The sequence below is a fragment of the Podarcis erhardii genome, assembly GCF_964252035.2.
Source record: "Podarcis erhardii genome assembly, chromosome: 10".
NCBI classification, from domain to species: domain Eukaryota; kingdom Metazoa; phylum Chordata; class Lepidosauria; order Squamata; family Lacertidae; genus Podarcis; species Podarcis erhardii.
Window position 1 is genome coordinate 45,593,675 of NC_138500.1, and position 26,427 is coordinate 45,620,101.

The 26,427-nt window shown below is 42.2% G+C and overlaps 1 protein-coding gene and 1 long non-coding RNA gene across 10 annotated transcripts in view; one reads left to right on the plus strand and one right to left on the minus strand.

The window, feature by feature from the left end:
• PTPRB (protein tyrosine phosphatase receptor type B) overlaps positions 1-4,655 on the plus strand; it is a 75,596-nt gene extending 70,941 nt beyond the window's left edge. For all 3 annotated transcript variants that reach the window (XM_081878730.1, XM_081878731.1, XM_081878732.1), the window contains 2 exons: positions 287-407; positions 3,140-4,655. In XM_081878730.1, the coding sequence (XP_081734856.1) occupies positions 287-407; positions 3,140-3,162 (144 nt within the window). In that variant the 3' untranslated portion in view covers positions 3,163-4,655. The remainder of the gene's footprint in view (positions 1-286; positions 408-3,139) is intronic.
• Positions 1-26,427, minus strand: part of LOC309351287 — a 33,440-nt gene that overhangs the window by 4,920 nt on the left and 2,093 nt on the right. For 2 of the 7 annotated variants that reach the window (XR_014160782.1, XR_014160785.1), the window contains 5 exons: positions 25,569-25,700; positions 11,767-11,827; positions 9,975-10,079; positions 3,623-3,723; positions 702-819 (listed from right to left, as the gene is read on the minus strand). This is a non-coding gene — a long non-coding RNA (uncharacterized lncRNA). Of the gene's footprint in view, positions 1-701; positions 820-3,281; positions 4,326-9,974; positions 10,080-11,766; positions 11,828-25,568; positions 25,701-26,427 lie in introns of those variants that run through there. The other 5 variants (XR_014160783.1, XR_014160781.1, XR_014160784.1 and 2 more) reach the window with 5 other exon arrangements.

A 26,427-nucleotide genomic window follows, 5' to 3' on the forward strand; every position in this document is an offset into this window, starting at 1 on the left:
TCCATGCCTCCTAATATACACAGATTTATCTGTTATATGATTTTTTTGCAAGCAATTTGCACCCAATGCATGCTCTCTCTTTAATATGGTTTGGTTAGAGAATGACAATGCAAAATTCATAAAATAGTGTGTGCGTTTTTTTCCCAGGGAAAGCTGTTTTCCAGTTCATATATTGGTTCAGAAAGTCCAAAATGACCTGAACAAATATGTTCTCCTATCACTAGGAAAGGAAGACCTGAAAAAACATTTTTTCCTCATCTTGACACATTCTCTTCCTTCATTGCAGTGTCAGTATGCGTATTTACATCAATGTGTGAGAGATGTCTTAAGAGCAAGAAAGCTACGCAGTGAACAGGAAAACCCATTGTTTCCAATATATGAAAATGTGAATCCTGAGTATCACAGAGGTAAGGATTTTTTTTTTTTAAGATTAAAAAATATAACTTTATGATGTGTAACAACGTGATTATAATATAACTGGTAGTTATAGCAAAAGCAGCCATCTCTTTCAATAAATATAAAAACAAAATAAAAAAATTCCTTCCAGTAGCACCTTAAAGACCAACTGGGTTAGTTTCGTGCATGCACACGAAAGCTCATACCAAGAACTAACCCAGTTGGTCTTTAAGGTGCTACTGGAAGGAATTTTTTTATTTTGTTTTGACTATGGCAGACCAACACGGCTACCTGTCTGTAACTAATAAATATAAAAATTGCAATTTTGAATGTCGGCACACAACCTGGGACTTCTGTTAAAAGAGCTGACAATGGATGGTGAATCATATAATCAGCTTCTTACGGGTAAGAAGGTATCATGAGCTGAGAAGAGAAGCAAGATGGTTCTGAGCATTAACCCTCATTTTGTTTTTCTTTAGTTGTTCATGCAGTTCCTTTGAACCTACAACTCCCTGATATTTGTTACATTTGTGCTGTTATTGCGCAGTCCACCACAACACAGGATGAAATATTTTTATTTAAACCAGTCTACTCCCATTGAAAAAGTTGAGAATTTACACCCCAGAACTTTGAACGAAATCTCATGGATATAGTTTATTACTGTCCTCCAACTTGACCTTTCTATTATTTGAAAGAAATCTCCGCCATTGAAGGCATCTCTAAACACCATCTAGTTCTTTCAACTTTTCATGGGCTGTACTTGAAGGCTCCATTACAGGCTTAATATGTTTCCCTTCATGTGTTATATGTTCATATGCCATATTTTATGCTATAGAATAGCACCCTTTTGCTGCCTTTTGAGGTTTTAGGCTTTCTGGAGAAGGGAGAATATATTGTGCTAATAAAATACCAGACATATTTACTATACCAAACAAATGATCTTGATAAGAATAACCTGCCTTGTCCTTCCATCACTTTCTTTGCTTGACATCTTGCTCCAGTATAGGAAGTCATAATGAGAGGATTTACTAAAGCCTTCTTATCAATTTTTGATAGTGGAATCCTGTATAGTAATCAGTTCTGTGGTGGTAGATTCACAGAATATCTGACTATTCTGCAGCTAAATGCCCAGTAAACTTTTTATTTTATTTTTACCCATACTGACAATTTTTTTAAGTCTCTATTTTGTTCAAGGATAGCCAATGGGATGTCTCCAGATGTTGTAGACCACAACTCTCTTCATCCCTGGGCCATGGTGGCTGAAGGAAGGTTTAGTCTAAAACTCCAGAGGGTAGGCATGATAACTATACAGTGGTACCTCGGGTTACATATGCTTCAGGTTACATACGCTTCAGGTTACAGACTCCGCTAACCCAGAAATAGTGCTTCAGGTTAAGAACTTTGCTTCAGGATGAGAACAGAAATTGTGCTCCGGCGGCGCGGCAGCAGGAGGCCCCATTAGCTAAAGTGGTGCTTCAGGTTAAGTACGGACCTCTGGAAAGAATTAAGTACAGTGGTACCTCGGGTTAAGTAATTAATTCGTTCTGGAGGTCCGTTCTTAACCTGAAACTGTTCTTAACCTGAAGCACCACTTTAGCTAATGGGGCCTCCTGCTGCTGCCACGTCACCACAGCGCGATTTCTGTTCTCATCCTGAAGCAAAGTTCTTAACCTGAAGCACTATTTCTGGGTTAGCGGAGTCTGTAACCTGAAGCGTATGTAACCCGAGGTACCACTGTACCTGATTTAGATTTATTTATTTTCACAAAATTAATGGATGTTCCTTTGTGAGGGTTTGCAGTTTGAATCTTATTGCTGTTTCATAGGCACAAATGTGTGGGTGTTTTAGGCCAATTTAACTGCCATTGTTCCCCCCCCCCCCCGGCAAAAAAATGATCCTACTGTATGAATTATAAAGATTTCTGTTAATTCCCTGCTAGAATTATTTTCCACACATGTGTATGCCAACTCTCCAGAGCATAGATTATTTACAGCACTGGTGAAAGCCACTAAACAGGCCTGTTGGACTCTCACTCCTATCATCCCTGACCATTGAAGTCTATAACATCTGGGGAGTACCAAGATGGCTGCCCTGAAAAAGATACTATTTTTTTAAAGAACCTTTTCCCCTTCCACAGAAGTAAAAGTTCCCAGAGTTCCCTGGGGTAAGGAATGATGGCTTAACCAGTTCAAAGCTGTAACTCCAGATGGGAGGAAGTCCTACAAAACTATGCAGCACTTGCATCTGAGTAGACAAGTTTAGAACTGCACTGTAAGTCTGTAGTATAGATGATACTGAATACTAATATGGCTACCTCCCCACCCCACCCCGTTGCAGAGCTTATGTCCTTTAAGAGCTGTGTGATAAGCAGAAATCCAGCAGGAAAGGCTTAACCTAATCACAGTACTTGTATGCCAAAAAGAGCTTTCTTTCCTCAATTTCTGCTTTTTATATAGCTTGGTTTTGTTATTTGTTTTTGTTTAAAAGATTTATAGGGCAATGTCCTATTAGCGTTAAAAAGGCAGGAGTCCTGTCAAGAAAAAAAATATATGACTGTTCTGTCTTGTTGTTCTAAGGGCACAGTTGCCACTTTCTTATTTTGCATAGAGACACAATTCTGGTCTCCAGCTATCTATATCATTCTAGTACTTTCATAAGGACATGTTTACAGGCTGGCGCTGGAAATACGAAAACAAAACCATTCTGTGTGCACTTCCTAACTTCCGTTTTCTTTTTGTTTCAGATGCTGTTTATTCAAGGCACTAAAGCTCCAACAGATTCCTGCTTGTTGCAGTTGTATCTGTTGGTTTTTTTAAAAAAAAAAAAAAATTATGCACTACAGAAGTGCCAGACATGTTTGATACTGTGTATAATTTATTAGTCTGGTGACATTTTTAAAGTATATAATTTAAATATAATAGATATTGTTGTATATAAATGTACTTTGCTATTGTGTAAATATGTATTTTATCTATAATGTTTATATTAAGCTTCAGATAATACTATTTTTCCATGCTAAAGTTATTTTAATGAATTCTTCCCTATAAACTATCTTTTGCTGAATAAGTAGCAAGTTTTTAAGCATGAGACAAAAATGTGTAACACAACACTTCCAGGCATGGGTGGGCAACCATAATACCTAGACTAGCTCCTCCTTGCAGCTATGTTGTTAAGGGTTAAAAATTATTGATCATTCAAGAGCTGCAAAAGCATGCATATTTCATACCTTGTGAACTGTGATATCAGCTTCCATTCATCTGTGCGCATGTCATGTTCTTTAGACTTCTGAAGGCATCAGGGTTTTAAATAATAATGAAGACTGCAATCCTGAGGGAGAGGGAGACAATAAAGAGACTGTCATATTATAGTTGACAGGGGAAGACCTGGCACTAGGGATAATAGCTTCATTGATGCACAGGAAACCGAGGTGGTGCTCCAGAAAACCTGCTAAAGGTTGGGAAACTACAAGGAGGAAGCAGCTGGAGAGAATGACTCATGTTTTCGGTTGTCTCTGTACTAATGCACAGAGTAAGGGGAAACAAGCAAGACAAATATGAGCTCTTAACACAGTATGGAGAAGACAGATAAATACTATTAGGTGACAGAAGGCGGAACACCTACTTTACCTCTTTCATTACTCAAAAGAAAAGCAGTGCCCAACCTGTTGAGAACAAAATAAACAATGCACAGAGGGAGCTACAGCCCAAGATGTGGTAATGGGACATCTAGCTACCTTAAATGAATTCACATCTCTGGGACCTGATGAAGTGGACCCAAGGGTACTAACCTTCCTTGGAGGTTTGTTTTAAAAGATTCCTTCACTGCCGGGAGTTGGATTAGATAACACTCAGGGTCCCTTCCAACTCTGACACTCTGCCCAAGGCCTGCTGCCTATTTTTCAGCATCAGATTAATTTCCAATGAGACACTCTGGAATGAACAAAGTTGCTCAACTTTAAGAACAGCCAGCTGCTTTAATTGGCTCACTTTTATGAAGGTGCTGCAATATGTTAGGTCAATAGGAACAGATGCAGGGCATTAAAAAGTTCTATTAAATAGAACATTGTTGCTAAATGGGACAATAAGTTGAGATTGAACTGTTTCCACTGTTGACACTTAACTTCATATTTTCACTATAAAATGAATATGCAGCCTGATCTTAAAAATGCATGCAGCGAATAAACACTTACACAGCACAAATGTATTTTAGATGCAAAGGCTAGAATATTTGTGCAGCACATTAAAAAAGTTTTGAAGACAGAGCCTGAGTTTGATGAGAGACCATGTGATAGAAAAGAGTCTTCAGCCCAATAAACACATAAAGACTATCATCAATCCTCTCTACATGTGGAGGACAAAGGCTCTATATGCAGAGAGAATGAATTATAGCCAAGATTTTGCCACATTCTTAAAATACTTCAAACCTTGCTGTTCATTGCAAATTGCTTTCTTTCCAAAAGAGGTGGAGGGAGGTCATTAATATTTATAGCCAATGTTGTGGTGTTTCTGGACACACCACACAAAGAAGCCCTGCTGTACTTCATCTAATTACTTCACTTGTATGCCTCCTTTCTGACAAGGTGCCCGAGGTGATGTACAAAAGAAAGCATTTACAGTCAAAAGGCAATGCCAGTAAAATCAAATTTTAAAGCAACTACTGGATACAGAAAACATATAAATACAAGTAGCAGCAAATTAGGAGAGATATTTGTTTATGGCACAATACTATACATTGCCAACTCAGATGTAAGACCCACTACGGGCAATGGCACTTACTCCCAGGTAAGTTGTGTATAGGATTGCAGCCTCAGCAAACAAAATGACTCAACTAAATCACAGATGGCAAGAAGAGAGGTAGCCTGCCAGGCTTTCACAGGGTCTCTGTCCATACAAAAGCAGGGATAGGAACACTGTGGCCTTCCTAGTTTTGTTGGACTACAATTCCCATCATCACTGACCATTGGCCATGCTTCCTGGGACTGATGGGAAGTGCAGTCCAACAACAAATGCTCACCATCCCTGACCTACATCCTCTAATTCAATCATGTGACTTTTCAGACGTTTCTGAACTACAACTCCCTGACCATTTGCCATGCCAAAATTGCTTAACAAAAGTGATGTGCGCCTCCCCCATGTAACCTTAATGGGACGTGAATGTTTTATATAGGAAACACTTCCCCTTACACACATCATACAAACATTTTATTTGAGGGTAAAGACTGATTCATGTGACCCCCAAACTGGTCCTAAGATTACGGCAACTGAAAGCACACATTGGCTAGCTGCACAGTGAAGTGGTCAAATCATAGCTTTCATTAGAAACTGCTGTTATAAGCTTGTGATTCTTTTTTTCTGTTCTGATCAATCACATGTGGAAAAACTCATCAAACAGAATGTTAAGGTCAGCCAGAAGAACCCTGCATGCTTTTTTATATTTTCAAACAGCAGTGTGGTTGTTGGTAATCCATCTAGTATTTAGTAGGAGTAGTAACTTGATAAAACCCATTTTAGCCCTCCGTGAATTTGCCCAGAACATGGGGTTGTTGAACAGAAGCACAGAATTAATTTTTGAGGGGACCTGCCACCACGGACGTAGAAGGGGAGTGCAGTGGGTGCGGTCCGCACCGGGTGTCCCCACTGAGGGGGGTGACAAAATGGTGGGCGGCACTCACCACGGGGCCTGCAGCACGCCGGAGCCACGCGTCTCTCCTGGGGGTGACACGGTGGCTTGAGCACCTGCTGGCTCAGCGCTGCCCCAAACAGTCTGCCCGTTGCCTCCCCCTCAGCTGTAGGGTGGCTGAGTGGGAGGAGGCAGGCAGGCTCCTTGGAGGCCCCATGGTGCCCCCGTGAGTGGCTGGCCCCACCCCCGGGCGCAGGGCACACGTGCCACCCCAGGCGCCCGATCGACTTGCTCCGCTGCTGCCTGCCACCCCTCTGTCCATTGCCTCCCTACTCATAGGAAGACTTCAGCAGGCTTCTGGCTGTTTGGCTCTCCGTTGTTAACAGCAGGTATCTGTTTAAACTGGTTGGACACAGGCTCAGCTAAGCAGAAAATCAAAGTTAAATTTAGAATCATTTGTCTATGCTCGGAGAAAGAAACTGGGAGCCAGTGTGCAACCCTCTTGTCACCAAGGAGATAGATGGAGCAGATGCTTCTTCATTTTTTGCACTTTACAAACCAGGTGTTTTTCTGCTACAAAACGCATGGCAGGGAACAGCTGAGGAAGAAATCTCCCTCCCTGATCCCATAGAATCTAATTCCACTGAAGGCCTTCCAGTGTGGCCCTCCCTCCACCTGCCATGGCCGTTATGCTCCTGTGCTGGCAAATCAGCACATTCCATGACTCCTTCTCAATAGCTATCAATAATAACAATAACAATAACAATAACAATAATAATAATAAATTATTTATACCCCACCCATCTGGCTGGGTTTCCCCAGTGGGAGTGAAATGGAAAGTAGTGTGTTCAGAGAGATTATAAATTCACATTGCTTCTTACTTCCCTGTTTACCTACCAAAACAATGCAGTGGGAAGGAGGGGAGTGAATTTAAATAATCAAAACCTTGTGTCTCTTTTGAGGGCAATTGATTCAACGTTCATCAGCAATCCTGTTCCCTCAGCATCACGGCAAAAATGAGATTCATTACCAGTAATACAATTACAATGTGTTGAGCAACTCTGAGGAAACATCAACTGCCCTATATAAATTATCTCCGAGATCTATTAAAGTGTCATCTTTCTGCTGAGGAAATGAATCCTATTCAGTAATATATGATGTGAGAGCAAGCATTTTGGATTGTACATCATTCGCCAAAGAATACAAATGACACTCCCTTTTCTCATTTCCACTGCTCTTTGTTTTCATATTTCTCCTTTGTACACTCTGTGTATACAAATAAGACCACATCATTCTGCCAACAGCCATTTCAACCACTTCAGGAAGCCACACTTGTGATTGGTTCATGAATCTATTGCTCCCCATTGTTACCATATTCTCTGCAGAATCAACATCTGGTATGTTCCCAGAGACCAAATGAGTAAAAGTATTGACAGATTACAATGCTTTTGCCTTAGATGGGTACCACTATCTGCTATATGTTTTGGAAATTATTCATCTCTTTGCTATGCCTTTGGACACCATTTATAGCAAAACCAAACTGGAATGCTGCTCTCTGTGTACATGTTGGCCCACAAATGAACTCCCTCCCCCCCTTTTTTACTGTATAATTTAGTTTTTGAATTCTGCCAAAGAACAGAGTTGATCTATTTAATTACTAGCAGCCTCACACCCAACATTGCTTGGGAATTCTAAGAAACAACAACAACACAGTTTTGAAAGGTTCAGCCCACCCTCTTGATTCAAAATGATCTAAACACAGATGAAAACCTGCTCCATGATCTCAGGAACCATCCTGCACAATTTATTCTGTGAACTGATAATTGCTGCAAGCAACATAGGCCACGGGTCCCAAATTGTATGGGAAACCACCCTAATGGGAAAGCTAACCAACAAACTCAAACTATCACATTGACAAGCTACGGAAGATGCCTTCATCCCAGTGTGGTTCTCCATTATTTGATACACAACACAACAGGACAATGACCTATTCCCCCTTCAACAGCATACAAATCAATATGGCTCACCTGACCCAACAACCTAGCCCACCTCCCTTCACACAAATAAACCACACCGCAATCAACTAAACACAACCAAGCAAGATCAGGAACCCCTAACCTCTCGCAATATTGATAATAAATAAATAACTAAATAAACAAAGAACCCGCCCATGTGATGCTGACACAACCCTCCCCCCCGCAACACTAAGAATAGGCAACAGAACGAAAGAACAATATCCCCATTTCTCTCCCCCTCCCCAACTGCAAGATGACTATGACAAAAATGTCTCTCACCAAATGTAAACTGCGAAAAAGGCTGAATTCAAAGTGGAGACAACAGATGTACTGTTCCCCTGTTTATAACACACAAAAACCAATAATACTAATTAAAATATAATAATAATAATAATAATAATAATTGCTGCAAGCATCCTCATTGCATTCCATGACATCAAAATGAGCAAGACTACCTGTGTGCATCACTAGAGTTCTGTGTGCAAAGCAGAACCCTTTAGAATTTTGGGTTGTATTAATACATTTTAAATGTAGGTACAGTCTAAAACAGGACACGGGTGGCACTGTGGGTTAAACCACAGAGCCTAGGACTTGCCAATCAGAAGGTGTCGGTGGTTCGAATCCCCGCGACGGGGTGAGCTCCTGTTGCTCGGTCCCTGCTCCTGCCAACCTAGCAGTTCGAAAGCATGTCAAAGTGCAAGTAGATAAATAGGTACCGCTCTGGCGGGAAGGTAAACGGCGTTTCCATGTGCTGCTCTCGTTCGCCAGAAGCGGCTTAGTCATGCTGGCCACATGACGCTGGCTCCCTCAGCCAATAAACCCCAGAGTCGGCCACGACTGGACCTAATAGTCAGGGGTCCCTTTACCTTGACAGTCTAAAACAAATATAAACTAAGCAACATGAAACTAAATTGGCAGTCCCTTGGTAGCAATCCGAAACTTCTGATGAGCTGTGCTAAAGCTGCACATGTTATGGCAGTATTGGGTTTGAGCTTGAGTATTGGACTAGGATTGGGGAGACATGGGTTCAAATCTCCACTCACTTGGTGATCTTGGGCCAGTCACTATCTCTCACCCTAACCCACTTCACAGGGTACTTATGTGGATAAAAATGGAAATAACCTTAAACTCTTTGGAGGGAAGAAAGGATATATTTATCCAATAAACAAATGACATGTGATTAAAGTAATAATTCGATGCAAGGAAATCCCATTGAATTAAATGGTGCTTATTCACAGGCAAGTCGGTATACGATTGCATCCTAAAACAACAGATTAGGCATGCATGATGCAGGGAGTTTAAGCCAATGCAAAATTCCCTTTTTATGAAATACATTGTTAAAATAACAAGAGAGGATAATCTAAAGTTAATACTATTTTATTAAAAAATAAAGCATTGCAGCAGAAACCATTGATTCCTTTGCCAAGGCAATGAATTTTTCATGCTGAGAACTTAGTCCTACAACATTTCTGTTTATAAAACCAGAACTCTATGGATTTCAGGAGAACGAGGACTCCACAACCTCAGTTCATCCTATGATCCAGATAAAGTTAGGCACTTTCAATTTTTCTTCATTTCAGCAGAGAAAAACTCAACATATTATTATTAACTCTTCAACATCACTGGGACTTAAAAAATCATTATTGTACTGTGTGTGTGTGTGTGTGTGTGTGTGTGTGTGTGTGTGTAAAAGCACTACTATTCCTGCAACTGACTAAAAGTTTACAAAGGATAAAACTGTGTTCCATTCAAATCATTAAGGCACATGCAACAGGCATGAAAGCAAAATGTCAAACTCGCAGGCCAAAAGCAGATTGCAAAAAGGAGGCAGCTAATCAAACACCTGGCAATTTGCAGTACGATGAATGGTGAATGAGTCTGGTAAGCTTGTTGTACTCATTTGTTTTGCTATCATTAAAAATAATAGATATGGAGGCAACTCACTTGCTCCACAAAACTCCTGCAAAGGGTTGGTGTCAGAGGTACTGTAGATGGCTTGATAGCAGATGCTATTACTCAGGGTCTGTCATTCCATGTTTTCCAGAATGCCTGAAAAATGGGTATGTGTGTGTTTAAATGGTTTGAGTTTTCTGCCAAATAATAATCTAATACAGTATCAATTTTTAATCCAGGAATGGGCAACCTGCAGCACTTTTATTTTATTTTATTTTATTTTATTTTATTTTATTTTATTTTATTTTATTTTATTTTATTTTATTTTTAAAAGCATTAACTAGCCAGCTCATTAAAAAAAAATATTATGGCACTGCCACTAAAATCATCATCATCATCATCATCATCATTTATTAAATTTCTATAGCACCTTTCATCTGAGGGACACAGGGTGGTTTAAAATATAAACACACAGAAAACAACAACACAGTAAGCAACAGAACAATAACCCCCATCCCACAGTTTAAAATATCATAAAATCATAAAAAATACAGACCAAATGCCCAAGTGCTCAGTAAATCTATCCTCTAAAAGCTCTCGGCAAATCAGAAATGTTTTCAGTGGAAGACGAAATATCAAAATTGCAGGTGCCTGTCTGATTTCAATGGGAATAGTGTTGCGAAGTAGGAGTGCCATGACTATGCTGAAAGGTTCCATTTACATAGAAACTTGGCCTTGTTTGCTGTAGCCTCTGGCATAATTTCAACAGCCATCTGCATAAACCAGGCCTCTGGCCAAAGGGATTTGTTCCTCCTTTTACAGCCTCCTGAGTGGGAAGAAAAAGAGAGGTGTCAGAAAGGGAGAGATGTGGTAGAAGGAGGGACAAAAGTGGGTGGCCCTGCCCACTTTGGACTTTGGCCCATTGGTCCAGCCCACCATCAACATAGATTAGTTTTTGGCCTGATAGATTTATTTATTAAGAGAATGTGCCCCTCAACAACTCAGGGGTGGGGGTGGGGGAAGGGACGTAGAGAATATCAGATTAGGCTGTAGATCACAACACGTCTCTGATGAAAATAGGGATGTCCTATTCTATTATTCATAATAATGTTAAGAATAAGAATAATACCCTGCTCATCTGACTGGGTTGCCCCAGCCACTCTGGGCGGCTTCCAACATATATAAAAACATAATAAAACATCAAACAATTTTTAAAACTTCCCTATATAGGGCTGCCTATAGTTGGAGATGCAGGTGATGCTGTGGTGTAAACCACTGAGCCTCTTAGGCTTGCAGATCAGAAGGTCAGTAGTTCAAATCCCCACGATGGAGTGAGCTCCCGTTGCTCCATCCCAGCTTCTGCCAACCTAGCAGTTAAAAGGCACACCAGTGCAAGTGCTAGGAAGGTAAAGGGCGTTTCCATGCGCTCTGGTTTCCATCACGGTGTTCTGTTGCACCAGAAGTGGTTAGTCATGCTGGCCACATGAACCGGGAAGCTGTCTATGGACAAATTATTGAAAGCTAGATGAGTGTCGCAACCCCATAGTTGCCTTTGACGGGACTTAACCGTCCAGGGGTCCTTTACCTTTTTACTTATCTCCTTGGCTTGGGGGTTGCATAACTCCATACCATCCAACATTTCTCCTATGAAAATAGGGATGTCCTAAGGAAAAGTGGGACATTCTGGGATCAAATCAGAAATGGGGATGCCTTCTGTAAATCCGGGACTGTCCCTAGAAAATAGGGACAATTGGAGGGTCTGGCAACACAATTGTATAAAATAACCATGTACTCTAGAGTAATCCCATCAAGGTTCAATAATATTTGTTATAGGTCACCTCACCATCAACAGATGTTCAAAGACTATCTACAGAAGCAGAAGACCATAACTTTGCAACTGGTGCCTGTTGAACACACCAATAAAAGAACACATTGGATTATTTTAAAGTCCTTGGGGGGTGGAATAGTGATTTTGACAAGCTCATTATATTTAAGAAATATTGTAAAAATAAAATAAAAAATTAATCAGATCCAATTGCATGTAGAAGTGGTTAATTTTCCATGGGTTATTTGAAAGCAAAGCAAATAAATAAAATAGTGTTGCTAAAAGCCAAGCAGCCAAACACATATTTGATAGAGGGAAATTGTTTACAGCAGTCCAGGAATTATTCTGAAATATGTAGACTATAAATTCTGTTCTGACCATTGAAGACTTTAAAAGTATCTGGGGGAATATAATACATTTTATATGCTGCATTATTGTATCCATCTGTGTTCCTAACAAACCATTTACCAACCAAACATAATACAGTTATTGTTGATTTAAGTTATGTATCTTAAGTGTATTTTTATACTGGAATCAACAAATCCAAACTCTCTGAGCATGTGATGCACATTTTTAAGAACAGTTCATAAATAAAACAATTGCTTATTTAAAGCAAGTTCTTTGTATTCTACCTGACTGCTTTTTTGTATTATGGATTTTCTTGTCAAGCTGTTTAGAGAAAAGGTCATCAGGAAGTTTGATTGGGGAGAAAAGCATTTCCAGGGAACTTAAAATTAATCAAACGCCCTTCCTTTATATTTCCTTGTACTTGTGTGTCACAGATAAATAACCCTGTCGCAACTGATCATTAACTTCTTTCTTCTAAACGTGTTTGCCTTTCTGTTTTTAGCAAGCAAAAAGAATACTGTACATTTATAGCCCCATCCTAAACATGCTTAACCTGGGAGTATATTTCACTCCCAAGCAAGTTTGCATAGACTTTCAGCTCTAGACTACAAAACCCATACAAAACTCATGCACATTTACCAGGGGGAAAGCCCATTGAGGGACGTGGGTGGTGCTGTGGGTTAAACCACAGAGCCTAGGACTTGCCAATCAGAAGGTCGGCGGTTCGAATCCCCACAACAGGGTGAGCTCCCGTTTCTCAGTCCCTGCTCCTGCCAACCTAGCAGTTTGAAAGCATGTCAAAGTGCAAGTAGATAAATAGGTACCGCTCCGGTGGGAAGGTAAACGGCGTTTCCATGTGCTGCTCTGGTTCACCAGAAGCAGCTTAGTCATGCTGGCCACATGACCCGGAAGCTGTACGCCGTCTCCCTCGACCAGTAAAGCGAGATGAGCACCGCAACCCCAGAGTCAGTCACGACTGGACCTAGTGGTCAGGGGTCCCTTTACCTTTTAAAGCCCAATGAACACAGTGAGGCTATTTCTGAATAAAGGCTGTCTGGTTACTTGGTATATTATGCTGTCCTAAATTCCAGGAACTAGAATTGTTGGTCTTTCAAAAAGCATCCCATGGCCCATGGGCAGAACATATGTGGCCCTCCAGATGTTGTCAGATTCCATCTCCCATCAGCGCCTGCCAGCAAAGCCAGAAAGGGTGCCAAATTGAATAAAATATTGTGGGGGCCCAAGGTAAGCCCTGCCCCACATAATGAATCAAATGACAAGGTCCACACACCCTATTTGAATGGCAATGCCCAGCAACTTTGCAGGGGCACAGCTCTCTCAAATATTTTATTGCAGGGGCCAAAGTTGCCACGGCCCCTAGGAATTGGCTCTTATGATAGCCAGTGATCAGGGATGCTGAGAAGTGGAGTCCAGCAACATCTGGAGGGACAGAGCTTTCCATCCGGACTGAGCATATAAAAGGATTTCTCTTCAGTTTAATGGAGAAGAACAGCAGCTCTGTCCCTATGCCAATGGCAGTGGAGTTGCCACTTGGCCTGGTCTTTTCAGAACACTGGATTCCCAGGCATAATGTGTAAGTTTAGCATTAGCAGGGCTGGCCCACCCATGAGGCAAGGTGAGGCAACCACCTTGGGCGGCAGGCTTCACGGGGGCAGCAGATCCAGCCTCCAAGGAATGCATTGCCTGCTGCTGCTGCTGCCACTGCTGCAGTGAGAAGAAGAAGAAGAGGAGTTTGGATTTGATATCCTGCTTTATCACTACCCGAAGAAGTCTCAAAGCGGCTCACATTCTCCTTTCCCTTCCTCCCCCACAACAAACACTCTGTGAGGCGAGTGAGGCTGAGAGACTTCAGAGAAGTGTGACTGGCCCAAGGTCACCCAGCAGCTGCATGTGGAGGAGCGGAGACAAAAACCCAGTTCACCAGATTATGAGTCCACCGCTCTAACCACTATACCATACTGGCTCTCAGTGAGAGCAACGGCTGTGGCCCACTCCTTGGAGGCCAGTTCTGCCACTACAGTGGTACCTCGGGATGCAAACGGGATCCGTTCCAGAGCCCAGTTCACATCCTGAAGTGAACGCAACCCACGTCCACGCATCTGTGCGTGCGCGGGTTGCGTTTTGCCGCTTCCGCGCATGCGCATGACATCATTTTGACTGTCTGCGCATGCACACACAGCGAAACCCAGAAGTAACATGCAACCCAAAAATACTTAACTTGAAGCACATTTATCCCGAGGTATGACTGTACTCTGGCAGCCCCACCCCAATGACACTTCTACAGTGGCTCTTGGCAAGTAGAAGGCGCTGCTGGTCTCCTCCCACCCCAGAAAGGAAAATGTGGGGGTGCCCTCTGAGAATCTACTGGGCTCTGCACCCAGCTGACATGATCCAGAACAGGCCCCACCTGCCACCATGATGGCCTTTGATTCCCAAGGGGGTACCATTTTGTGGTTCGCCTCTGGTGCCAAAATGTCTTGGGCTGGCCCTGAGCACCATCATAGGCCTCCTGTTTTCCACACTATCGTTTGAAATCTTACCAGGGAGGTATGGAACTCAGAACCAAACTTGACCCATAAAATCTGTGAATGAGACCTCCATAGTTGTTTCAATCAAAGGGCTTGCAGCTGGGTCGGGAAGCAGTACTGAGTTCTAGGGTTGCCATATTTTGAAGAACAAAAAAGAGGACACATTTGCCGACTTCTGCTTTTAACTGTGGGTCGCTATGATGACTCTACCCATGGAAAAGAGGACCTGTCCCAGAAAAAGAGGGCATATTGCAACCCCACACTGCAATTTATATCTCAAATATACACACTCCAAGCTAAGGTTTTCCTTGCAGGGCACAGAGCAGCTTCAGGGAGAAGGGACAATTTAAACTGAAAAAAACGTGAAAAAAAATGAAAAAAAATCTGGGATGCATCACAGCTGGGCTGCCTAGACTTATCCCCAGTTAAAAATAGCCTTTCATAAAAATGGCAGAACATTCATCATCATCAATCCACCAAGGCCCTATGGCCTCATCCAAATGGAAACTTCCCACACAGTAGGTTGTAGGGAGCAACCAGGAAGACATGGACCATATTTATTTATCTCTTGCATTTACTTATAAATCCTACCAAGGTGGCTTACATATTACATATTTTAAAAATAGCAACATATGAAAAATACATTGGGGGGGGAGGTATTTTAGGCCACCAATAGAGCAATCCTAATCATAACTACTCAAAAGTAATTGGCTTTTGAAATCAGTGGAGCTTACTCCCAGGTAGGTGCGATTAGGGTTGCTGTAACATTGTGAACAAGGGCAGCCAGTGATGCAGAACAATATTGTTATGAGCTCTGCAGACAAACATACGGAGTGCATCAGAAGGATGCTAAAATCAAGTCAAACTACATTCTTGGGCCACAAAATAAGGGCAATCTAGGTAGAATTCAAGGGACGTGGGTGGCGCTGTGGGTTAAACCACAGAGCGTAGGACTTGCCGATCAGAAGGTTGGCAGTTCAAATCCCCGCGACGGGGTGAGCTCCCGTTGCTCGGTCCCTGCTCCTGCCAACCTAGCAGTTTGAAAGCACGTCACAGTGCAAGTAGATAAATAGGTACCGCTCCGGCAAGAAGGTAAACGGCGTTTCCGTGCGCTGCTCTATTTTGCCAGAAGCGGCTTAGTCATGCTGGCCACATGACCCGGAAGCTGTATGCCGGCTCCCTCAGCCAATAAAGCGAGATTAGCGCCGCAACCCCAGAGTCGGTCACAACTGGACCTAATGGTCAGGGGCCCCTTTACCTTAGGTAGATCTCAGGCAGGTTTTTGCAGGTATGGAAGTGGCTTCCAGTATGTGATGAGGTGCTCCACAGTGCTATTTCTCTAGAAAAAGAGGTACCAGCACCATGAACATTTCTCTTGTTTTCTTATAATGGCAATGGTGCCCAGCTGAGAGGTGTCAGAACTGAGTTCTGGTGAGTTCTGGCTGCAAAAAAAAGTCCTGGTGCTCTATCACATTTACTTTTTGAAATCTAAAGAGATCTTTTGATAGCAGACAAGGATTGAGCATTGGGACAAAAGGTAATGGAGTCCCAAATGTAAAAAGAAAAAAAGATGTTTCATCAGTTTCCCCGATGTTCACATTTCACTGAGAGGGACGACATGAAGGAGAGATGCCTATCTCTGTTCTCCCCACACAAAAACTCCACATCCCACAAATTGACTTTCCTTTGGTAGTGAATATGTTTTGGGGTTCAATTTTAGAGGGACAACCCTTCAGTAGGAAAGTATGTGAACAATGCCTGATTGCAGGACTGAAGAAACAAAATTCACTCAAAGCTTTGCTCCTTAGGAATCATCACTCTTACAACCTGGAAAACGGTAAGTGTGCATTTAAAAACTTCAAGAATGTTGAAGGAATCTCAAGGGGAAACATTGTTTTTGCATTTCAAGCTCATTTGTTCTCATTTAGCTGTGAGCATATTAAGCTTGTAGCTTTTACAGAATGCACATCACATATTTTTCTGCATACTTCCTTCTATACACATCATCCTTCATTTACTTTTGCTGTGTTCCTTATCTCAGTAATTAAATTATGCAACTCATTTGAGTGTCTTGGACAACAGACAGTGTGAAAGATGGCGTCTAAAGTAGGGGAATATTACTATACTATTGTGGGCACATACACCCCAGAGTAAATTGCTTATTTGGAACTTTCTGTGTGGGGCTTAATGTCACCCATGTGTTGAGGCCAAGCCTAACTTTATGGGACTGATCCTAGAATTGGTCATCCTACCATTCTGTGTATGTCACCATAGGCGCCGACTCCATGGGGCCTGAGGGGGCCCGAGCCCCCTCAAAAATTCGTTTGGGGGGGCTCCGCCCCCCCAATAATTTAAGAAAATTATTACAGTAAATTTCGCTCACGCAGATTTTTTTCCCTAAAAAGTAAGGGGAAATGTCTGTGCGTGTTATTGAGCGAATGTGTGGTCCCTGGAGCCGGAGCGCAGGGGCAAAAATCAGGCAAAAATAAGATCGGGCGGTCGGGCGGAGGGAAGGCGGAAGCTGCTGCTTTCCTGCATTCTGCCTCAGGGTCTTACTGCCCACCCGCTTCTGTTGCTGCGTTTGCTCAAACTCAACAAAGAGCAGGGAATCCCCTGCCCTCCTGGCAAGCAGAGGGTTAAGGAAAGGATCGAGTCCTTCCTTCTAATTCTTTCCTAGTCACACTGCGTGCAGGCTCCAGCCCACCACCTCCTCCTCTCCATGCTCTAGGGACTCGCAGGTGGGAGAGAGAGAGAGAGGGCTGGCTTGGGGGGACCGGGACTTTTGCCTTCCTTTCCTCCCCCCCACCCCGTTAAACTCCTCCCCTGCATTCTTAGCTAGCTGCCTCTCCGCACACCCCTCTTGTGCTTCTTGTCCCTTCTGTGTTTTTCCTTCCCTCCCCATTTAAAACGTGGTGACAAAGCACGGATCCACATGGATCCTCAGGATTTTTGCATTGGGTCACCCCAAATTCACCATCAGATCACATTACATGTCCATGGCTACAGTCTGTACCAAAAAAATCACACACCCACTGTTGCCTGGGGCTGCAATGGTGCAAAAACGTGGTTACAAAGCATGGATCCACAGGATCTTTGCACTGGGTCACCCCAAATTCACCATCAGATAACATAGCATGTCCATGGCTACAGCCTGCACCAAAAAAATCACGCACCCACTGTGGCCTGGGGCCACAATGGTGCAAAAACGTGGTTATAAAGCACGGATCCACATGGATCCTCAGGATTTTTGCATTGGGTCACCCCAAATTCACCATCAGATCACATAGCATGTTCATGGCTACAGCCTGCACCAAAAAAATCACGCACCCACTGTTGCCTAGGGTCACAGTGGTGCAAAAACATGGTTACAAAGCACGGATCCACATGGATCCTCAGGATTTTTGCATTGGGTCACCCCAAATTCACCATCAGATCACATAGCATGTCCATGGCTACATCTTGCACCAAAAAAATCACGCACCCACTGTTGCCTAGAGTCACAGTGGTGCAAAAACGTGGTTACAAAGCACGGATCCACATGGATGCTCAGAATTTTTGCATTGGGTCACCCCAAATTCACCATCAGATCACATAGCATGTCCATGGCTACATCTTGCACCAAAAAAATCACACACCCACTCTTGCCTGGGGCCGCAGTGGTGCAAAAACGTGGTTACAAAGCATGGATCCACATGGATCCTCAGGATTTTTGCATTGGGCTACTCCAAACTCACTGTCAGATCACATGTCTGTGGCCACAGCATGAACCACAAAAATCATATATCCACTGTTTCGTTCAGAATATATTTTTTTTCTTGTTTTCCTCCTTTAAAAACTACGTGCGTGTTATGGTCGGGTGCGTGTTATAGAGCGAAAAATACGGTAAATATCATTTCAGTCTTTTCAGAGCTATATATTCACTGCTCTGTAATAGTCTATAAGCATAATTGTTACTGTAAATTAAATTAGCTTTTTACGAAAATACCGTGCGTGTTTATGTTTTGTTTCTTTTTTCAAAGCCAAAAAGTGTTTCAGGCTTGTCGAGTTTCCCGGAGTGTGGAGTTATAGAGAGTCGAGTTTTCGGGGTTCTAATGTTGATCATATGACTCTAAAATACTTTTAAAAAACTTTAAAACTCACTAATTTTCATCTAAAATTTAGAAAACTTCCCGGGGCAGGACCCCGGTATGGGCCCCCCCAATATTTTTTATAAGTCGGCGCCCCTGTATGTCACCATGAGGATATGGTGGTGCTATTACTGAAGGAACGGATGCATTTAATGCGGATCCTCCAGACCAGTGATTTTTTTTGCGGGGGGGGGGGTGTTGCAAAAAGAGTGCATTCGTGGTGGATTTCTACTGGACTGCCCCCTCATCATTCCATTCTATGAGTTGTTCTGTGATGCTAGATGTTATCACACTGTTGCCATCTTGATGGGCACTCTTGTACTGTAGAGCAGGGGTCAGCAAACTTTTTCAGCAGGGGGTCGGTCCACTGTCCCTCAGACCTTGTGGGGGGCCAGACTATATTTTAGGGGGGGAATGAACCAATTCCTATGTCCCACAAATAACCCAGAGATGCATTATAAATACAGTGGTACCTTGGGTTAAGTACTTAATTTGTTCCGGAGGTCCGTTCTTAACCTGAAACTGTTCTTAACCTGAAGCACCACTTTAGCTAATGGGGCCTCCCACTGCCGCCGTGCCGCCGGAGCAAAATTTCTGTTCTCATCCTGAAGCAAAGTTCTTAACCTGAGGTACTATTTCTGGGTTAGCGGAGTCTGTAACCTGAAGCGTATGTAACCTGAAGCATATGTAACCCGAGGTACCACTGTAAAAGAACACATTCTACTCATGTAAAAACATGCTGATTCCTGGACCGTCCGCGGGACGGATTTAGAAGGCAATTGGGCTAGATCCGGCCTCAAGGCCTTAGTTTGCCTACCCATGCTGTAGAGCAACATTAAACCTGAACAGCCATGCTATAAAGTTGCAAGATTTCAGCAGCAAGCTACATGCATACACTGATTGGAAAGAAATAGCATAGCCACCCCAAAACTTTTGCAGGCACAAACAGTATTGAAAGCAGCACAAGTCATCATAAATGCACAATTAAAGGGACATATTGAGGGGCCCTGGATGTAGCCAAGGAAAAGGAACACCATGATTTTTCCAAAACCATTAACCAGAATTATATTTTATTTATGCAACAGGAGACCTTTTCTGTCACATAAATGGTCTTAACAACACCAGCTTAACTAACAATTTGGGCAAACCTCAGGTTTGCTTAGTTTGCTTCAGCTTTATTTAATTTGCTCTGAAACCTTGAGCCAAATTGAATCAGACACTCAGTTTCCACTTCTGTGACAGAGTCAACCAACCACAAGAAGAAAAAGCAAGTTGGGTAGAAGTAACATCCCTGTAACATCTTATGAATCTGTGGAGAGAATTACCAATAACCAAGTTACAAGTCAGTTGTAATGGCCTCAGTAAGAGACAGTAAGGCATGATTAAATCTCTCTGGCATCCATCTGATAAGTGCATTAAGCTGTGATTTAAATCCCATTGATTTGGTGCTAAACCTTTTCCTGGATTGCACCAGGTGCTTTTAAAAGTTATGTGGTACTCTCCTTCAGGTCTGAAAGCTACCATTTCAAAAACGGGCGCTAAATTTTGTTTGGTTAGGTTATTGGTTTTCCAACAACAAAGTTGCGCTCAAAGCACGTCACAGCCATAACAAAGCAGTGGAAAATTACATCATGCCCCCATCAATATAACACTATAAATAAGATTTTTGAAATGTAAGGCATCCTAGTGCTGCAGCAATAAAACTGCTAGCACATTTGCAAAGCTAAAATGAGTCAGATATGGTTTCAAATTGGATGAGTGATGGTGTGTTGAAATTCCTGCATTGCAGGGGGCTGGACTAGATGACTCTCAGGGTCTCTTTCAGTTCTGCAAGTCTATGATTCTATAATAATAGTAAAACCTGAAATAATTTCAGATGTCCCCCTTACTCTGCTCCTGCAGCTCTCAGACACGCCTCACGATGACAGTTGTGTTACAGCTCATCCACATTCACAAACAGAAAAGGTCACCTGAATCAAGTCCATGCCTACAAAAGGATATTGTATTGGAGGGGAGGGGAAGAGTCCCTCCAACAACCTTGTTTGTAGGGCAGAAAAACTGGAAGCCACCCACCCAAGGTGTTCAGCAGTACTCTGTTTCTGGGCTGGACTGCTAACCCCTCTCTTGGGCCCAGTGCATAGTCCATTATGCTGGCATTGCCTAACATTCTGCAGTCTAATATGGCTTTGAACATCAGTTACATTTACTGTTTAGCTTGTTTTCCCTTCTCTCAGCCAAGCAGCTGCAGCACTCCCCATCAAGCTGTGTTCAGGTTGCTGCATTGTCCCGTATTATTCCTTTGTTGTTGATGGCTCTTTGGTACCAGTATTATATTTTCTACAATTTATACTTGTTTTTAACTTTTAATTAACTTCCAAACAGTACTTTGCTTAATTTTGCCTGTATTCATTTTCCTAAACCGACATAGCTTTCAAAATATTTTCACTAAATCCATTCCATTTATAGTTTTGGGATATATTACCATGCAAATCTGTGCATTTCATGCTCAGCTCCCTCGATAAAACATAACTTGATTTTCTACTTCCCTGCTAATTTGTTTTCCTGTGCGGACACTATTAACTTTCATGGAGCACAGGAAAACAGTGGGTTTTCTTTCTTAATCTCATAAAACATTGACCTAATAAAAACCACATTTCCTATTATTGTCTGAGCATGTTATTCAGTGCTGTTTCTACGGGGCTGGCAGCTGACTTTGTTCTTTTTTCAAGACTTGATGCCTGATTACATTTTTATAGCGTTCTGGAACCACTTCAGGAAGCTGGTGAGGAAAAGAAATTACATAAATGCAAACATGAGGTGTCCACCATGGTTGCCATGCACAACTTTGAAGAAAATGGCCGCCCAGATGTTGTTGCTCCAACTCCCATCAGCCCCAGGCAGAAGAGCCAATGGGCAGCAATGATGAGAGCCAGAATCCAATGAAAGTGCAAGAGTCACAGGTTCATCACCCCTGCTTTAAAGCATTTGGCATGGGGGGCAGGGAATCTTTGGGACTGAAGACAGTTATTGCCAGTTAAAGTACAGTACTGAGGTAAATAAATAGTCTGACCTAGTAAAAGGCAGCTTCTTGTGTCCCTAAACTCTGTTTAATTCCATTGTGCTCCTAATTTCACCTCATCAATTTATCTCTTTTGCTTATTTGAAACTTGACAAGATATGCCCAAAATAGCTAACTTTAATATTATGAAACTCAACACAAATTAGAGTAAACTCTGCCAAAACAAAAGGCAAAAGAGATAGGTACAAAGAAACAGATGAAGGGGAAATTATTCCAAGTATATAGGAAAATAATATTAAATTGAACAAATTGATAGCATTTAGGAATCTGCCACCGAAGTCATTCCTGGCTGCTCATTGATAGCCATGCCACAGTGGAACAGGCTGATAGTGTCATTTCATGCTGCTTACTCAGACGTAAGTGCCACTGTGATCAATGGTTCCGACTCCTAGATAAATGTGCATTAGTTTGCAGACTAAGTGCCTAACAATGTTCTGAACTGCTGTGCGAAGATAGGTGTGTAAATGTTATAATGCTGTTTTTATAAATCAGTGCTACACACTATTTTTCAATTATGCTTACAGTTCTAATCACACTTTAACGCAAGAGGTTCTGTCTTTTCAGATACAGAAATGAGTTAAACAATGTTTTAAAAATTGTCGCTGCATCACTGCAATTCTTTTTTTTTTAAGTGACAATCAACATGCACTCAATACAGACATTTACAGCACATTGGAAGATAGCTGTGGTTTCTTTGTGATGGTAGTCGCTGGTCTGAAGTACCATCACATTTTTTCTTTTTTCTATTTTTGTTGCCATTGGCAGCCATTTTGTGCTGGGACCCACAGCTCTTTTATCAAGATATGAACCCTATTTGTAAAGCACCTTAATAGGGAACTGTTGCTTTTGCCATGTCTTCATGTCCTGAACCCCTGGCCTACCTGGCAGCAAGTCAGCACACCAATCCAAAGTTCAAGGTCTGCAGGTCAATCCACACAAACAAACTCCAAAGGTCAATAAACACAGTCTAGGGTCGATCCAAGGAGCCAAGTCCAAAGTCCAGCACTCAGAATACAGCCCAGAGTCAAACCCAAAGCACAGTCCCATAGTGGTCGAGGGGCAGCCAAGCCAAGGTTCATCAGCACAAATAGTCAAACAAACACAGCACTTCAGCTCTGCTTCCCTTTTGTACTTTGCATGCTGATTGCAGCATCTGGGCTTGATGAGCCATGTAACCCTCACCTGACCTCAGCCTACTTCAGCTGAGGAATCACACACCTCCTCTCAGAGCTAGCAAGCCCTACCTGGTCAGCTAGGAAGCTGGGATCTGGGCCCTTTGCCTGCCTCTGCCTCCTAGAGTGTTCCTCATGCCTCAGAGTCTGTCGTGTTCAGGAAAACAGGGGCTCCTCTGGCTCTGGTGATGGGTCCTGCTGCTCTGGTTCCTGTGCAGTGACCCCCATCCCTTCACTATCCTTCATCGCCCCATATTTTCTACGCCTCTTGTTCTCCATCCTTAGCTTGCCCCAGTGTGTCCTAGTCCCAGCTACACCCCTCACTCGGATCCTCTTCCTCCTCCCTGTTGTCCTGCCAGTTCATGACACCCCACAATAAATAATGGCTTCGGCATGTCAGCCTAAACAGGGCCCAAATGGCACTCCCCTCCTCCACTAACTTCAACACTTTAAACAAGCCTTGCTGTCACCATTTATACACCAATTCCTGCTTTCACCATCATGGTGTCCCTGCTGAACAACCTGACACAGTGTGAAGGCCAGTAAGGAAACTTGAGTTTTAAATATTCCTGGAGGTCAGGGCTATGGATCTAGTAACATGAAGTGCAAGCTCATTCTTAAAACAGCCATCGTGTTGGCATTTGGAAGGAGGGACGAAGAATGGCCGCTCCACAGTGCCTAAAGAGAATATCAAAAGAGGGCACAGATTTGCAAGTGCTAATTTATATGTATAAATGCATATTTAGAAATACATTTCTATATTTTTACCTCAGAAGACAATGACCACGAAGTGTGCTCACATAGCCCTCTGTCTAAGGGCTATCTGTTGATGGGCAACTTTAAGGCCTCTTTGATCTCCCTTGTTTATCTTTAATCTGAACTTGAATGAGACACACCTTCAAACAGAGGATTGCCCCACTGTAAAGTAGGATATATGCCCATCCTAGGCTAATCCTAGAAAATCATCCAGGACCTAAACTGGTTCTTAACCTGAATGTCTGTTTAACTGGAGGCCCAAATCATCCTTCAGGGTCTAAGGACCTGATTCCCTTGACTCACCTGTTCTCTTGTCTGCTGATTCCTTAGAAAAACAGCACTAGAGATGAAAAATTTCCTTGTGATCTAGTATCTGGGTTTGTCATAAGATTTGTAGTAGTAGTGGTAGTAGTAGTTATTTAGACTTGTTAGAAGTCTGTTACCCAGTGCTATTTTCCTAGAAAAACAGGTGCTGGAACTCGCCATGAACAGCTCCCTCGTTTTCTTAGAATGGCAATGGTGCCCACCTGAGAAGTGCTGGAAGTGAGTTCCGGTGAGTTCTGGTTGGAAAAAAGTCCTGACTATACCCTTAAAAAAACATACAAAACACCTACCATTCATATAAAATTATAAATGCACACACACAAAACAGCCACAGGAAGCTTTGGCAGAACACTAATTCCAGCAACATCACCTCAGTCCATCAAGAGCCTACAGGAAAAATGAAGTCTTTACCTGGTGCTGAAAAGATGTCATTGAAACCACAAGGTGGACAAAGAGCTTTATGGGTCAGTACATTGAACTGCAAAAAGTTCTATGCAAGAAAAGAAATGCACATATGACAGCTTCTAATACAAAGGACACTATGGGGGGCGATGACATTCATTATAAGGATATATCCTCTGCTATAAAACACATACCCAGCATCTTACGTTATTCCTTCAGTCATGAATGCTTCATCTTTCCAAATGTATCCATTACACTTTGTGATATTTGGAAGAATAATATATCCCTTGCTGAGACAGACGTACTTCTTGATGTTCGTTTGATCCCTATAAATATTGCTCAAGGGGAGCTTTCACGAACCTCCAACCATTTTATTTTGCTGTTGGAACTTGCCATTAAAACAGCATGATCTCTTTCTTTTTCTTTCTTGTATTATCTTATCTCATTTGTAAGTTATAAGCAAACAGCTTTTTTGTTCCATCAAAGAAATCTTTCGTATTCTTAACATTTTAGGTTAAAATATGCACTCCTTGGGAGATGATTGGACTAAAGACAAGCATATACACTAGAATAAAAAGAAGTGGAGAGTGAAAAAAATGCCATTATTCTCAATACAAACAAATGCTGAATAGTTGCTTCAGACCAACCAGTAGATGTTGCCTAAATATACATGAATAGTCTACTCTTTCAGAATAGAAGCACACAAATGAATACTTGTTCTTATACTGGAAAAGTAATTTCTCTCCCATTTTTCAGGATTCAGATGCTCACAATCCATGAAAATGTTTCTATGAGGTTGAGTTCAGGGAGGCAGATATGCAAGTAGGGAGGAGTAGATCAAGGAATCTGTTTCCCCAATCAAACTGGTCAGTAAATTGCAGGTTACTTTCAGAAGTGATGCGAATCACACCCATTTCCTTTCAATTTGCATTTTAAAAAATCTGTTCATGTAACATATATTGTGGGAAGCATTGCTTTTAAAGATAAAACGATAGCTTGGAAAATGTGGCCCATGAATTGGTGGATTTTTATGAACTCTGCCCAGGTACCCAGCCCTACCCACCTTTCTTGGTTCAACTGACCAAATTGTGAAAAGATCTAGCATCCATCTGTGGCGCTTGTGTAAACCTCTCATTTTTCAGTTTTGATCGCTCTGGTGGTTGTTAGGATACCTCTTCTTCCCCATGCAGCACACCTGGAACAAAGCAGTGGTATAACCAAGATATCATAGAAGAGGTCAGTATTACACCTTAACAGGAAACTTCCTCAAGCAAAGGAGGTGTTGGGCTGTTCACAGAGGTCCTGCCCCCAACATTCAACAGCCTTACCCAACAGATCCCCACATTTATTGTGTTGAATGGGAAGGTCTGAAGGGAACTTTTCCTTCAATATGTATGGAAACTTCTGCATGATCAAGGGCCATACTTTATCAGGGTCCCCAATTATGTGGAGGGTTCTACTTGTAGTCAAGCAAACATGAGTAAGCACCCTCTTTAGACCTTCTCCACACATCATGAGGAAGGTCAGGGCAATATGCACTAGGCAGGACTTATGTCTGTGCCCATGCTCCCATTCACTGTTTAAATAATCACATGTTCAGGCAAATGCTAGACAAGAACTTTATTGTCTTGTGTAAACAAGAACAGTAACAGGAAACCTCTGAATCTACCCAGGTACACCTAGGCCTTGGGCCACTTACTAACTCAGATATGTAATGACACTAAACTGTGTGTGGATATGCTTTCTGCAGACCCAACTCCTTTCAAAATGGTCAAGCAAGTCATGCCCAGGTCTCATTGACTTTAATATTACTTGAACAGAACTATTCTGGAATAAGTGGACTACAACCTCATATTCTGGATACAACCTTACTTTGCACATGAGAATTGAGTCTCTCCTGTATGGCTCTTTTCTTAAGATGA